Source organism: Fundulus heteroclitus, chromosome 8, assembly GCF_011125445.2.
Source record: "Fundulus heteroclitus isolate FHET01 chromosome 8, MU-UCD_Fhet_4.1, whole genome shotgun sequence".
NCBI classification, from domain to species: domain Eukaryota; kingdom Metazoa; phylum Chordata; class Actinopteri; order Cyprinodontiformes; family Fundulidae; genus Fundulus; species Fundulus heteroclitus.
This window is the reverse complement of record NC_046368.1, coordinates 26167309-26181815: the sequence shown is the minus strand read 5'-3', so window position 1 is coordinate 26181815 and position 14507 is coordinate 26167309. Positions and strand designations below refer to the sequence as shown.

Sequence of the window (14507 nt, the reverse complement as noted above, 5' to 3'; positions counted from 1 at the left end):
TACAAATACAATCTAAAACCTCTCAGCGATTCGGTTCGAGGTAAAATCGTTACTGGTGACGATGAAAGCAAGTAGCAGCCAACTTTCACACATTATTACGCCGGAGCTGGCGACAACATGAGCCCCCTCTGCGGTTTGAGCTGGGTAAGAACAAACTGTGCTGGCTCATCTGGGAAGTGAGGAAAAAAAAAACATCTCCCTACCACCTCACAACCCAAAGTCATGACGGACCCTCTTTCAAAGGCAGATAAACGTTTCATTCATGCATGTAATCTGTGTGTGTGTTGGAGAAAGCAGGAGAAAAGTTGCTGAACTTTCTATATGTAGGCACCCTGAAAAGGGTTATGCTGCGGCCCTTTGTGTGCGCACGCATTGGTTTGCATCTACGAGATGCTTGTGTGTTGCTCTGGCAACCTTCCCGATCGTTGGTCCTTTTCTTTGTCAGTCCTCCGGCTCCTAACAGGTCTATCCTGTGTCACATAAACACGGGAAAAAAAAAAAAAAAAAAGAAGATCCGCTGCTGAGCTGCAGCACCGGCTGCGCCACGCTGCGAGCGCCGGCCGGCCTGTCAGTCACCGACAAACGGTGAGCGGGAGGACAAAAGCAAACGCTGCCAGAGGAAGGAAGAACTTAAAGGAAAGTAGGAAAACACGGTTTCACAGAGGAAAAGGGAAGGGCATGAAATGATGCAGTAAGTGAAGCATGGCAGAAAAACAGAGAGAGAGAAAAAACTAAAGGGAAAGTAACTTTGGTGAAAAGCACCGGGAGCCTTCTGTAATATTTGTGGGACGTTCGGTCCCCCCCGTGTGAAAATGGTGAAATAATCCTCACCCCGGTGGGTAACTGGGGATTATCAAACCTGTCACAGCAAGTGGCCAAGGAAAAGGAGCCTTTATGTAACGCAGTGGAATTTAATACAGGCAGAGGTGTGGAAATAAAGGAAAAAAAAAACACTAAAAAAAAAACACACCCGACAGGATGAAGCACCAAACAGAGAGAAGGTAACAGCCAAGAAGCAGCGATAAAGGCCGCCGATATTCACGGCAGACTCGTGTCTTTGCTTGGAAAGCGTTTGTAAACCACCTACTTTGGCAGCGTCTTTAACTGGTTCTCCCTCAACTCCAGTATCTGCAGCTTCGTCAACCTGCAACCAGAAAGAGTCGCTGTCACAGTTTGTCCAAATATGTCGCAACCTCTGTGTCTAAGGTGCAGCCGTCTTTGTCTGGTGAAAGTCGGGTAGCGGTTGAACAAACAATAAAACTACATCTAGGGATCTGAAAGCCAGAACCGTAATTTCATACACCTCACCTCACGAGACCTCGCCACGACCCAAGGATGACACGGCTGGTCCTGTTTTATACTCACTATAGTTTTTTTTCCCCAACATAACATCAAGCTTTCGCAGCAGATTGTGTCATTTCAGATAATTCATAATTTCTTAAACCTAGACTTGAGATTTTCCCAGAAATGTTCTAAATCAACCTTTTTTTCTTGCATTGGTCAGAAAAAAAGACTAGAATTGGTCAGAAAACATGATATTTTTTCAGATCAATTAATACATAAGCACTACAAAGTTGGTGTAAATGCAACCCTCTTCAGTTTATGAGTGGTTACCAGGAAGAGGACTCAACAACCCTTTTCATATTGCACGTCAAGAAGGTATTATAAGGCATCTTTCCTCTGTGCGCTTTGAGAAAAAAACAGAGTTAATGAGGGGGGTTGAAATCAACCTGCCACTGTTACGCTTCTCACTTGCCAAGCAAGTGAGTCACAGCTGTACTGGTTAACGTCTCAAAGGGTAAATATGTGTTGTGGCTCAAATGTGTTATCTCGTGATTACAGATGGTCTGTGCAGCCAGCTAGCAGGCCTGTAAATAATCCTATTATAGTTCATATAGGTTGCAGGTTTGTGACTAGCTCCCGTTTTCGACTGGTGGTATACAACAGGCTTTGAGTGGAACTGAACTTACCTTTAGCTGACATTTGTTATATAACAGCATTTTCCATGTTTGGCTTGAAATTAAGTATTTCCCTTTTCCATAAAAACAAAACAAAAAAACTACCGTATTTTTCAGACAATTAGTCGTACTTCTTTCATGTTTTAGCCAACCCTGCGACTTATATTAAGATGTGACTTATTTATCAAATTTAAATGGTAAGTCATATTGACCAATAAGAAACAAAGTACTAAAAATTACCGTCTATAGCCACAAGAGGGCTCATTAGGCTTGTGAAAATTTGTGAAAACTATCCTTTTACTAAAAATGTATTGAAACATTAACTTATAGACAAAAAAGGACTGAACACATGTTTTTATGTTGTTTCACTGTTTCAGTCTGCATTCACGCAGCAGAGCGTTGCCTGGTGCAGCTCTTACTGGGCGATCTGTGAAGCTAACAGCTAGCGCTAGCTTACAGGTCTGTTGTCCAGGTGGTTTACAACTTCACTGATGCACGTGAGCTTTATGATGCTCTGAAACATCCGTGTCGTACTGTTAGCTTAGCACGTAGCACCGTTACGCTCACGTCTAATTTAGTCGTAATTTTGACAACTTTCAGCATAATGACCCATTACGCTAAAATGCGCTGAATTGACTAAAGAAAATCTTTTAAAACAGAAAAAAAGTTATACATTTACACCAAAAATGTTTTTTTCCAATATTTTACAACACTTTGTGTTAGGTAAAATCTTAATTAGGCAAATATAATTGATCTATTAGTTTGTGAACAGTTCTAAATATCTAAAGTTAGATCCATGGTTATTGTGATCTTGTTGTGTTTTTCTTACACAGGAAGTGATCGAATTTGGACAAGAAAGAAGAAGTTTACTCAAAAGCTGAGAAGACATCTATTTTAGATGATGATTATTCATGAGAGAATTTTTAGAGCGACTGAAGATACTGACTAAGTGTACCGTAAGTCAAGAAGACATTTTATTTATTTATTTATTTTTTTTTTTAAGTATACTGATAAATAGTGGTAACATATTTATTACCAAAAGGTAAAATAAAAGATTTGGTTCATGTTTGAAGAGAGTGCTAGTTTTAGTCTTTTTAGTTCACGAAAAGTAAATAAAAAGCAGAATCTGAGTCTGCAAAGAACGATCTATGTTATTGATGCTGTGCTTTTTGAGTAGAAAGCCCAAAATATTAAGCTGTAATTATTAATACCATTAGTGAGAGTAAATATTCTCTTTATATGTACCTTATTAGTTCCATAAAATAAATCAAGAAGAAATCCTTATTTGCATATGCACAATCCTTTGTACAATTTGCATTAATGTTTTTGACTGATCTTAAATATGGAGAAGTAAATAATTGAAAACTGCATTTTAAATTTCAATGCAAATCACTAAAATAAATGTGTGTGTGTGTGTGTGTGTATATATATATATATATATATATATATATATATATATATATATATATATATATATATATATATATATATATATATATATATATATATATTTTTTTTTATATATCACACAGTAGACTGATTAAAAACAAAAGCCTACAACAACAACAAACAAAAAACAACAAACCTTTTTTTTGTTTTTGTGCAATTTCTGTGGAAAAACAAACTGACCTGCCAAAACTGGCTGGTAAAAACTCAAGGAAGGCATCGTTCAGGTAGAGCTGCGTCAGACTCAGGATCTGAGTGAAACCCTCGTGGAGCCTGACCAAACCAAAGCAGAGAGCATTAACCACACCAAACCTCGTAGCAGGTGCTTCCATACCAGAATACCTTCAAGTCTTAAATGCGCGGCGCTTAGAGGCGGCATTAGGAGACTCACTTGGTTATAGGATTCACACTGGCTTCTACAATAGTTAGGACTTTGCAGTTCTTGATGTTTTCTGGAAACTCTTGGATACCTTGAGGGAAACACAATACAGAAAAAATTTAAATCAGTCACTTAGATTTCCAAAAAAAAAAAAAAAAAAACTTTAAAAAAAAAAACACAAAAAAATGCTGTTTCACATCAGTGCTTCATTTCATGGGCATTTAATAAACACTGACTGATAACAAATTAGGTCTTAAAAAACCACAGCGAGAACGCGCTGGAACCTAAGAGACCAGAACGGAAAAAAGTTCAAATAAATAAATGCCGCTAAATGTCAGCCTGCAAGTTCTCACCAAACAATGTTTAAACTACAGGAAAGAGAACGTGATCAAGCTCCGAGGTTTATTTCCTCTACTTAGTTGTGTCTCTCCCACACTTACCCTGAAGTGTTTGTGGACAAGGCTAAGCTGCTTTTAATGTAAACATGACACAAGACGCTCGGGTTCATGAAAAAAAAAGGGCAGTAAGGTCCAAAACTGTGTTTATTCTTGGCTCCCTCAGTTCATTTATTTTAAAACCACCTCAAATTCATCTGTAAGGGCTGAATGCAATTACAGCAAAGCTGAGTTTAAAAGGATGACGTTAAAAGCTTTGATCAGATTGTTTATACGTGACAACAGTGAGGTCCTAACAAGTAAATCTACATGCAGTGCCTTGCAAAAAGTATTCATATCCTTTACATCTTACAAACTTTGTCACGTTCAAACCACAAACCTGGAAGTGAAAATGATGTATGATGGAAAATTCAGCTTTTACTTTCTCTGTTACAGATAAAAACCTGAGAGGTGTTGCTTGCATTCCTTCTTAGCTCTCCTTAAATCTTTAGTTGCTAATCCTGCTAAGAAACACTTTGTTAAACTGGGTAAAAAGCATCATGTATTCAGAAAAGCTGCAGGCCTGTAAAAACTCTGACCAATCGGTCTAAATGGGCAGAACCAATCAGATGTCTTGTCTTGCCAGGCCCTCCTCTCCTCTGTTCCAGGGGTATCGCCTTATCTATTGGTTGTCTCACATGCCAATCATTCTGACGCGCATAACGGCAGTGTGTGTGTGTGTGTGTGTGTGTGTGTGTGTGTGTGTGTGCATATGCACACTTCTAGTCTTCATGTATCAGGTTAGCTTAGCGGTTAGCCTCTCTGTTAGCTGTTCACTGTAGCTCTGCTGCTCTCACCGTAGACTTTGAACATGGCTCAGAGCCAATTCAGTTCAATTTTATTTATACAGCGTCAATTCATGAAACATGTCATCGCAAGGCACTTTACAAAGTCAAATTCAATCAGACTGTACAGATAGGATCAGATTATACAGATTAGTCAAAAAGTTGCCTATCTAAGGAAACCCAGCAGGTTGCATCAAGTCTTAACAAGCAGCATTCACTCCTCCTGAAAGAGCGTAGAGCTACAGGGACAGTCGTCTGCATTGTTGATGGCTTTGCAACAATCCCTCAGAGTCGGAAGAAGCGAACCGCGTTCATGTTTATGACAAGAAGAGGAAGGCCTCAGTAGAAAGAAATAAGACCAGAGTGGATCTGGAAGATTTTTTTGCACGATGCCCCTGAGGAGCGGAAGAACGAGGTAAGATGTTCTTGTGCATTTATTCAAAAAGGAACTTGGGTTTCTTACTTGCATTTCCAGAAAAAATGAAATAAAAATTAGCAACTCTACCTTTAACTCTGACTCTCTAAATAAAAAGCTCAGGTAGGAGAATCTGTGGGACAGCATCTCTTAGTCATCCTCTCCGCACACTGATGATTTTACCATATAAACCCTATTAGGGGACATGCCACTGGCCAGTAGAAAGCGTAACCACCTTTTTCTTTTAACCAATATGCAAAACTGATGCATGGTGAAAACATTTCATGTAGATAACCCTGAACACACCATCCTCATGAGGCAGCATGATGGTGGCAGTATCAAGGTGTAGAGATGTTTTAACAGGTCAGGGCTGATGGGGAGGCGAATGGAGCCGACTACAGGATAGTGCTGGAAAAAAAAAAAACCCTGCTGGAGGCCGCAAGACACTTGAGACTGTGATGGAGGTTTACCTCCCAGCAAGCAGGACAACACGGCTAAACAGACAGCCGGAGCTAGAATGGAGGGGGTTATGTGTTGGGGTGACCCAGTCCAATCCTGGAGCCAGCAGAACATTTGTGGCAAAGCTTGAAAATTATTTCTCAGAATCCCTTTCCATCACATCTGAGTGAAGTTGACTGACTGGCCAAAGAAGAACGGGCAAAGATGTCAGAGTCCAGATGTGCAAAGCTAGTAGAGACATACTCCATAAAGGCTACATGCCAGGAGTTAAGACGAAAAGGCACGACACATCTCTAGTTTATCTAATGTGTTGGAAGTCAAGCAGCACCCCCCCACCTCCACTTCACAAATATCCAGTACTTTCATTATAGTTTGTGCTTGTAACGCAACACAAACGCTGAATACTTAGAAAGCTTCACAGCTTTTTAAAAAAAATAATGACGAACATTCATTATGAAACCCTTCTAAGGAGTAGAAGACAGTTGTGGTTTTATTCTGGCATTACTGAGAATTGTTCACTAGAGCATGCATGCACTTGTTCAGCCATCGTTTTTTTTTCAGACACTGTACTGCGACACCATTTATTAAACAAAACCTGTTGTGACATTTTACCTCAGAATGCCTTGGAGGCTCTCCAAACAGAAAAAAAAACAAAAAAACAATCATGAAACTCGGATGTTTCTCGTTTCTTTGGGGGGGGTTGAATGTTAAAACGTCACCGAGCCGCTGGCGGCTACTTTTACCCGACTTCACCACAGCTCCTGCAGAAAAAGCAAAAGGTGCACGCTGGAAAGGGTCGGTTCTTACTGTTTTTGCTGACATCGAGCTCCCTGAGGTTAATGAGGTTTGCGATGGCTGCCGGCAACGTCGTTATGTCATTATCCGGCATGCTCAGTCGGTGGAGCAACTGGCAGTTAAAGAGTTGCTGGAGGAGGAGAAAAGGAGAGCAGGTTGAGCACCGGGGTCCAACATTTACATATTAGGAAGTATGACATAAACCATCATTTTAAACTTCCCTATAAGAACAGTTTAAGTGGTTTTACACCATTAAATCTCAGCAGCTGGTTTAACCAGGAGACTGCAACCTTATGCAGGTGGTAAAAGTTACATTAAATCCATATGAATGCCAGGATGGAGGATAATTAATAGAACTAATGTAGACTTGTTATGTTAGTAGACTTTAATGAGGTGCTCACTATTTCTCTACCTTTTGTTTTATTATTTTAAAAAGAAACACCTAACCCACACCGCCATGTTACTTTTTGAGAGCGAAAACCTTAAAATGTCGTACTTTAGGCAGTTCCTCGATCTGGTTGGCGTCGAGGTAGAGCTCCTGCAGCGTCTTCTCAAAGTTAAAGATCTCCTTGGGAACGGTCTCCAGGCTGCAGTGGGAGTAGTCCAGAGACGTCACCGCCTCCTCCTCCCCCCGCAAGCACCGGCACGGCACCAGCCGAACAAAGAAGCTCCGCTTGGACATCCTCAGGGACTGCAGAGAGAACGCAGGGGGTTCCTTTATCATCACAGACAATTGTCACAGCCACTTGTTGCTAGTGCAGTGAGAGAATTAACATTTTCAAAACAGCAATATTACTCTCAGAGCTCATATACAGGGTAAGAATTGAGCTCCTCGTTCATGCAAAGAAGGACAGGCGATTTCTTCTCTTGAATATTTAGGCTCCTATTCAGACCTTAGACAGACAGCTGAAGGGACACAGGCACAGCACAGAAATCAAAGCCGCGGGTCATTTCTACTCTAAAACGCTCGGTGCACCGCTAAAATAGCTGTGGGACTATTTTCTGTAATTCCTCTAGGGTCTAGTTAGCGCCTGACTGGCTGATTAATGATAAACATACATTTCCTGGAAAGTTTCATATGGCTCGTTCTTCTTATCCAGCTCAACGTTAATGTGGCTGTGCTGAACTGGATTGAGTAAACCATCGATGTTCAAAGAAACAGAATAATGAAGAAAAATGTATAAGAAACGCTCAGTTTCCTGCCTAAAAGGGCACCATGGGTGTCAAAGTATCTGATTTATATCACGCCAAACAGAAACTACGTACACATATGTATTTTGATACATTTGAATAAAAAAAAAAAGCAGAATTGTAGAACAAAACCGCAATTTTTAATGTCCTTTATTGAATTGCGGAGAATCATTGCGTGGTGGACCAGCGACCCGTCCAGGTGTACCCCGCCTCTCGCCCAATGATCGCTGGAGATAGGCCCTAGTCCTGCCCAGTGACCCTGAACGCATCAGCAGGTATAGGTGATGGATGGGAAAGGCATACAAACGTGCAAATGGGAGAGTCAGACTACAATGAAAGCACAGGAGACAACCCTTCGTAATTTATTTCACAAGGCTTTCTATGAAAGGAAAATAGTAGATATCAAGGAATTTAGACCGGACCGACCAGACTGAACCACCCAGCAGCAGTCAAGTGACCGTGGTACCATTCCCCTACCACTTCCCACAATTCACAAATGACAACAACAAAGACAAAGAAACACAGCCTTTTTGTTCCACTTCACCTTTATTTCATTTTTCTTATAAAAAATGCATAAAACCAATGATAGTTTTTCAGACGTTTGCTTTGTAGCAGAAGGCTCAGAAAGTACGCCAATATTTAGCGATTATTTGACCTCCTTTTTAGCTGGCTTCACTGAAAACTGTGTTTAATGCTCGCATAATTAGGAGCCGCATGTGCCACTGATTGTGCCCCGTGCTGCTGAAGGATCATCGGCAGACAGGACACTAATATTTCCCTGTTGTAGGGAAATATTAGTGTATGCTGTTATTGTTGGCGTCTGGGGTCAACGGCAGCGGTTCTCACTAAGTACAGTGCACATTATGGGATGTGCCCTGGTCAACAGAGGCTTTGTTCACTGGAGCATGCAGGGAATGTGACTTCTCCTCCCCCTCATCTTAATCTGAGTGCTGCCACAGCGCATAATCTCAACTCGCTTCTTTCACTGGGCATCTTCACAGCTACGCTGAGCTTGAACATCGCGACAGTCCTCCTCTAAATGAAAACGAGACTTTGCTCTGATTGGAAGAATAAAAATCCACAGAAACAACATGAAACCTTTTTTTTTTTCTTCCCAAAGAAACTCAACGGGCTGCCTCCAGACTAGTCTGCTCACATTTTGCATGCATGGACAGATGTACCTGCGCCGAATGACGCGTAGCCCAGTTCTGCTGAATGTGATTCATTTGTTTATCCTGGCATCTTTCGCACTGAAGGAAATCTTCTTGATTACAAAGTAAAGACACTTTCCAGAAGGAGGCGTGAAAGATCTCCCTAAAGTTATCTGCAATGAGCGGCAGTCAGCGGTTGGTCCGTCTCCATGTATGCGTGAAACCTGCCCACACTCTGGAGGTATGCACAACCAGGGGGCTGTCTGCCTCCCACGCAATCTGTGCCATAGGAGCAAAGAGCTGCTGTTTAAGCGCTGGGAGTCATCTGCTCCGTCACCACAGGCGCTGACAGACGCTTTGCAACATTCATCCAGAGTAAGGAGGAGTGAGCCAGTGTAGACCATGCAGGGTAAATAGAGCGGGGGGCTAGAAGGAGAGAAGTGTTACATGGCCTGACAGAGGAGGAGGAGGAGGGGATCAGAGAAAGATCAGAAGCCGTCATGAGCAATGGGCGTAGCTTGGAGAGCTAAAAGGAAGGCAGAAGTGGGCGCAGAAATGATGATACGACTGGATGAGCAGAACATGTTAGAACTAGAGCAGGAATTCATTCAGATTTAATGGTTTCTATCAGTCTGAAGGTAACAGGAAGCACGCGCGTCGGCTCTTCTACAAATGACATCCTGCAGTGATTCTGTCGAACTGCAATGATGAAACATTTATTTTGTTGTTACAAATACTTATCTATCGCTGATTAAGAGACAAGATGCCACCGAGGATGGCGGACGCTTTACTCTTCAGTGCTTTGCGTGTTTTAGCGTGCTTACTCTGTTCTTTTCCATCATTCTTTGGTCACTTTCACTAGAGAGGAACTCCTAAACACCAGACAGTCCTGTTTTATAGAGCTGCATGATATAAGGAAATCCAGCACTGGTGAGAAACATGGGAAACATGGTAATGATGAAATCAACTGCCATAGATGCTTCTATTCTTTTTTTCCTCTCCTCCTCCTCCTCCTCCTCTGTGGTTCCATCACTCTGTGACCTTCAGCATTTCAGGCAATGTGATTTGTGTCACTTGTGTCCGTGGCATTTCCCCCAGACGCAGAAAAGGTAAACGGGCAGGAACAACCATGCAGCCTCGGCTACAAGGACACACTTGGCCTAAATCCACCTGACTGATGTCCACCCCCCGGCTAAAGAAAATGGACCGAACGCTGTTTCTCAGCTCTAAAACCTCAACATACTCCACTTCAACATGACTTGGGTTTGGCGCACTATGAATGCGAGGTTTCACATTCTCTGAGTGGACTTCCCTCAGTGGGGCACAGCGGTACTTAAATGCAGAAAAACTCCATCTAGCTGTTCGTTATAATATTAGCAAGCAGAGTTTGGATGTGTGGCCCCTGAAGCGTTGTAGCCCACCCAATATTGCATGCAAGCATTTACATGCGACTGCCACATTTGACACCTTAGAATTACAAGCAAGCTCCATTTACAATTATTAAAAAACATACTGGGGACAGGATTTCTGTCTCAAATACCAACCTCAGACATTTCAGATTATCTGCAAGATAAATAGCATCATTTTGGTAGAGCACTCATAAGTGCCACAGTGAGACGCTACACCAGTTGAAAAGGTTTTGTAAGCACAATCTCTTAAAGTCTGCGCCATTTGGTTGGATCTCTCACATTTCACCCATTCTTTTTAGATATTTATTATATCATAACGTAATGGATAGGGCTGTCAAAGTAATCCCTGTTTCAAAATAGTCGATACTTTAAAAAAAGGGAATAATTCAAAGATACTTATTTACACCAAAATACCTTCGCACTTCAGCTGCTACTGGACGCTGGAAACTTTGCCAACACGAACATCCAGAAACAAACAACCAGCTGCTGCCCAGATAGACAACAGCGAAAGATTAAGAAATACCAAATAAAAAAACCTGAAGGGAACCAAATCCTAGCTACAAGCTAACATTCCAAGCTAATTGTATGAAATTAATGTTTGAGAGCAACTTAAAAGAGGACAGCACAGCTTCCGTCTCTGCAATATTAAAGTAATAAACCTCCCAAAAGACACAAACATCTAATACCAGTGGTAATATTAGCTTCGTGGACATGGATAGCCCAGTTACGGTCTTTCATCTGAGCTTCCCCGTCCAGATCTGCTTCCCAGGCAGTCATGCAGAACGCTCCGTTCTACTGATGTAGAGTCAACGCAGGAAAATGGCAACCAGCTGACGACCTAGTGCACCCCCCTCCATTACTTCTACATGTAGCTGTAGTGCTAGCGGAGGTCAGTCTGGCTAATAATAATAATAACAAAATATGGTGGAGCCAGACGGAAGCTGACCATTAGAGCAAAAAAAAAAAAAAAAAACATGTTGGTCACTGAAGAAAATATGCAAAATCACCAGAAAGACAGGAATAGTACAGCGCTGCTGCTGACTGTCATTTGCATGGACCGGATCCTTTTTTACACTCTGAAAACAGACATGGATCTGGAGCATGCAAAATATATTTTTAAACAGTTTATTCTGGTAAAATTTAGCTGTAAAATGTATTTTTATCAATAGCCAATTGACAGACAGGTGGAACGTTACTAAAGAAATTATAAAATAATTGCATGCCTGATATAAAAGGTACATTCTTCCACAATGGACATTGACACTTGAACTAAGTGAAATCTTGTCTATTGTCTTTCCAGAGAAGTGACACTGAAACTAGATATTTTTCTAAAAATAAATAAGGAGGGGGGGGGGGGTCATTCTCCTCTACTTATTGCTTACTGTGTGAGTTCCTGTTTGTTTTTAACCAGAAACAGTCCTGTGCCTTAAAAAGCTTTCCAGTGATATCACAAATTCTCAGTATTTTCTATAAAAACTGGCCAAATCATAATTTTTTGAGAGCATTTCCAAATCACAAGGGAATTTACACTTGACTTTTTTTTAAACAATACCTCAAAGCTACAGAGGGCCATTTGCTGTTCAGAATAATTTCCTTGAAACCTAAAAGAATGAGCGTCTCTGTGTACGGCCAGACTGAAAGCCCCAGTTGCAACAAGATTTTTCAAACTTTTTTAATAGCAAGAGGATTTAGGGAATCATCTGGTTATTTGGAAAACAGTCTGATGATTTGTGTTAGGAGACCAAAGTAGAAGCGAATACATTTTTCACTAATTTATGGGCACACCGTAACAACATTAAAAGCAAAATAAAGTGGAGATTTGGATAAAATTTAAATTATTGGGTGTAATGCAATTCACTGGTATTTCAGGTCCAACAAAGGCCACTGACTCCGTTTTAAAATTGAAAACTTTCAATTATTTTAATATATTATAAGATATGAAAAAAATCTGTGTATAAAGAAATAAAAAAGTCTATCATTACCCACCATCAAGTTACCTACAATGTAAATATTAACAAATAAGTCTGGAACCCCAGGAAAAATGGCTTTTGGCCCAGAAGCGTATCTCTTCCCAGACTGAGGCACTGTTTGCACACAGGCTTTTCAAAATCTTTGGGTTTTCCCTCTTAGTTTGCCTCATATACTTAAACATTTAGTATTTAGTTATATTTAGTATCAGGGAACTCAATCAATACCTTAAGCTGCTAACAAAGCAGATTGAAGACTCTTATGTGTTTCTACCTTTTTTGTGGATATGTTCACATTTGTGAAGTTTTTTTTGTTGTCGTAATGGTTATTCAAATTCAAACATCATAGATGTCGACTGTCGGCTGCCTAAAGCTGCCCCCAAAGTAATCTGGAAGGCAGCGCACTAATGAGAAGAGCACATCGTACAGCCCAGATAAGCTTATCCACTGACCTACATGTTTCTGGAATGATTCGCCAAACTCCATCAGGGGTCTTCCCTTTCTGAAGTAGGAACGTTCGAGACATCCTACAGACTCCAGCCGCGCTAAGCTATGAGCGCCCACATTCCTTCTTAGCCTACTTCTTTAAGAAAAACATCACGGTGCGAGTAAATGCCGAGCCTGAAAGCAGAGAAACTGGTACAAATCCCGAGCATCACGGCGTGAACTTTCACAAACAGGGGCTGCATTTATGCAGAAATTTCAGCAATGCGTGGGAATGCGCAAATTGTGGCCATGTGACTCTGCAGCCTGGCAATGAACTCTGCGGCTTCCTCTGTGCAACAGTGAATAAAACAGTGCAGAGGGCACCGCAGTCACAGAATACCCTTTACTCTCTCGCTCACAGCCAGGAAACCACTTTTCTCCCTCCGCGTAACTCGAGTGCCTCCCCAGTCCGGCCCGTTGCTATAGCCACCAGGATCAGGGGTACAAGATGGCTAATGAAACCCTAAAGTCCCAAACCAGTAACGTTACAAGTTATGTAGAGAGTAAGTAGGCAAACGGAAAGGGTAACGGAGTTAAAACTGTGAGACTGTAAGGTCCTTCTTATTGGTCGGTCACTACTTCCTGAAGACATGTAGGCAACTGAGAGCCACGCTGCTTTAAAGTAAACTAAAAACTTCTCTTTAAGAGTTATTTATATTCAATTATTTCCCATTTTTACACAACATCTTTCATTAGTTATTCATAATTTATCATTTCCCTTGGGATTATTTATTATTATTGCTTTTATTATTGCTCTTTTGTGCATTTCTAAACTACGGTGTGTTGAGAAATGATATTTTTTGGGAATTTTATATTGGAATGTTTTTAATATGGATCCCAGGAAGACTAATTGTTTGCCATGGCAACAGCTAATGGGAATCCTTAATAATAAAATAAAAAAATTAACATTATGACATTTTTCTCCCTTTTTTAACTATAGGTTGTTTCAGAGTTTTATAAATGTTCCTCTTTCATGTCTCCACTCAACAAAGTTGTGTTTCCACAGTTGCTTTGCGTCTATATGGGGTTAATTTCTCTTGTTTTATATACCTATAGAATACACTGCTACACTTGTAACAGCGCTCTACACAGCAATTTGGATTATTTAAAAAAAAAAAAAAGAAGAAAAAAACTGTGCATGCATAGTTACGACCGCAGGGTCTATGAAATATGTTGGGATGAAATGAGCATTTGCTTTTCTGTCAACACAGCGATGTTTACCATCAGAAGCGCCGTTCAAAGCAGGCAAAGGCGTGGACGTGTGTGCACGCGCCTTAAAGAGCGTGTTGGGGTTAAGCGGAAACAAACGCAGCTTTTTGACAGCGGCGAACAGCTTGTGTTATTTATAGGAGCCCTCTGGTTGATATGGCAGAATGTGATTAGTACGAGCTAGCTGGCGCTTTATGAGAACAGCTTTTCATCCAGATTGCTGGGGCCCGTTACAGGATTGCTTAGCCTCCGCTGCACATTTACATCAGAGATTACAGCTACGAACACAATGCACAGCGGGGCGAACAGGACACAGCGGCTAACGGGGTTGGTGGGGCTGCCTGCGTCTGAGAAGGAAGAGGAAGGAGAGAAACCACTTCCTCAGCATAGGTGGAGAGCCAGCAGGCTTTTTTGTCTCTTTCT

At 41.2% G+C, this 14507-nt stretch overlaps 1 protein-coding gene across 5 annotated transcripts in view; it reads right to left on the bottom strand.

Annotated features, from left to right (window-relative positions):
- The window catches only part of erbin (erbb2 interacting protein), a 68219-nt gene that overhangs the window by 24840 nt on the left and 28872 nt on the right, over window positions 1–14507 (bottom strand). For all 5 annotated transcript variants that reach the window (XM_036140458.1, XM_036140459.1, XM_036140457.1 and 2 more), the window contains 5 exons: window positions 7168–7362; window positions 6684–6801; window positions 3796–3874; window positions 3588–3677; window positions 1088–1144 (listed from right to left, as the gene is read on the bottom strand). In XM_036140458.1, the coding sequence (XP_035996351.1) occupies window positions 1088–1144; window positions 3588–3677; window positions 3796–3874; window positions 6684–6801; window positions 7168–7353 (530 nt within the window). In that variant the 5' untranslated portion in view covers window positions 7354–7362. The remainder of the gene's footprint in view (window positions 1–1087; window positions 1145–3587; window positions 3678–3795; window positions 3875–6683; window positions 6802–7167; window positions 7363–14507) is intronic.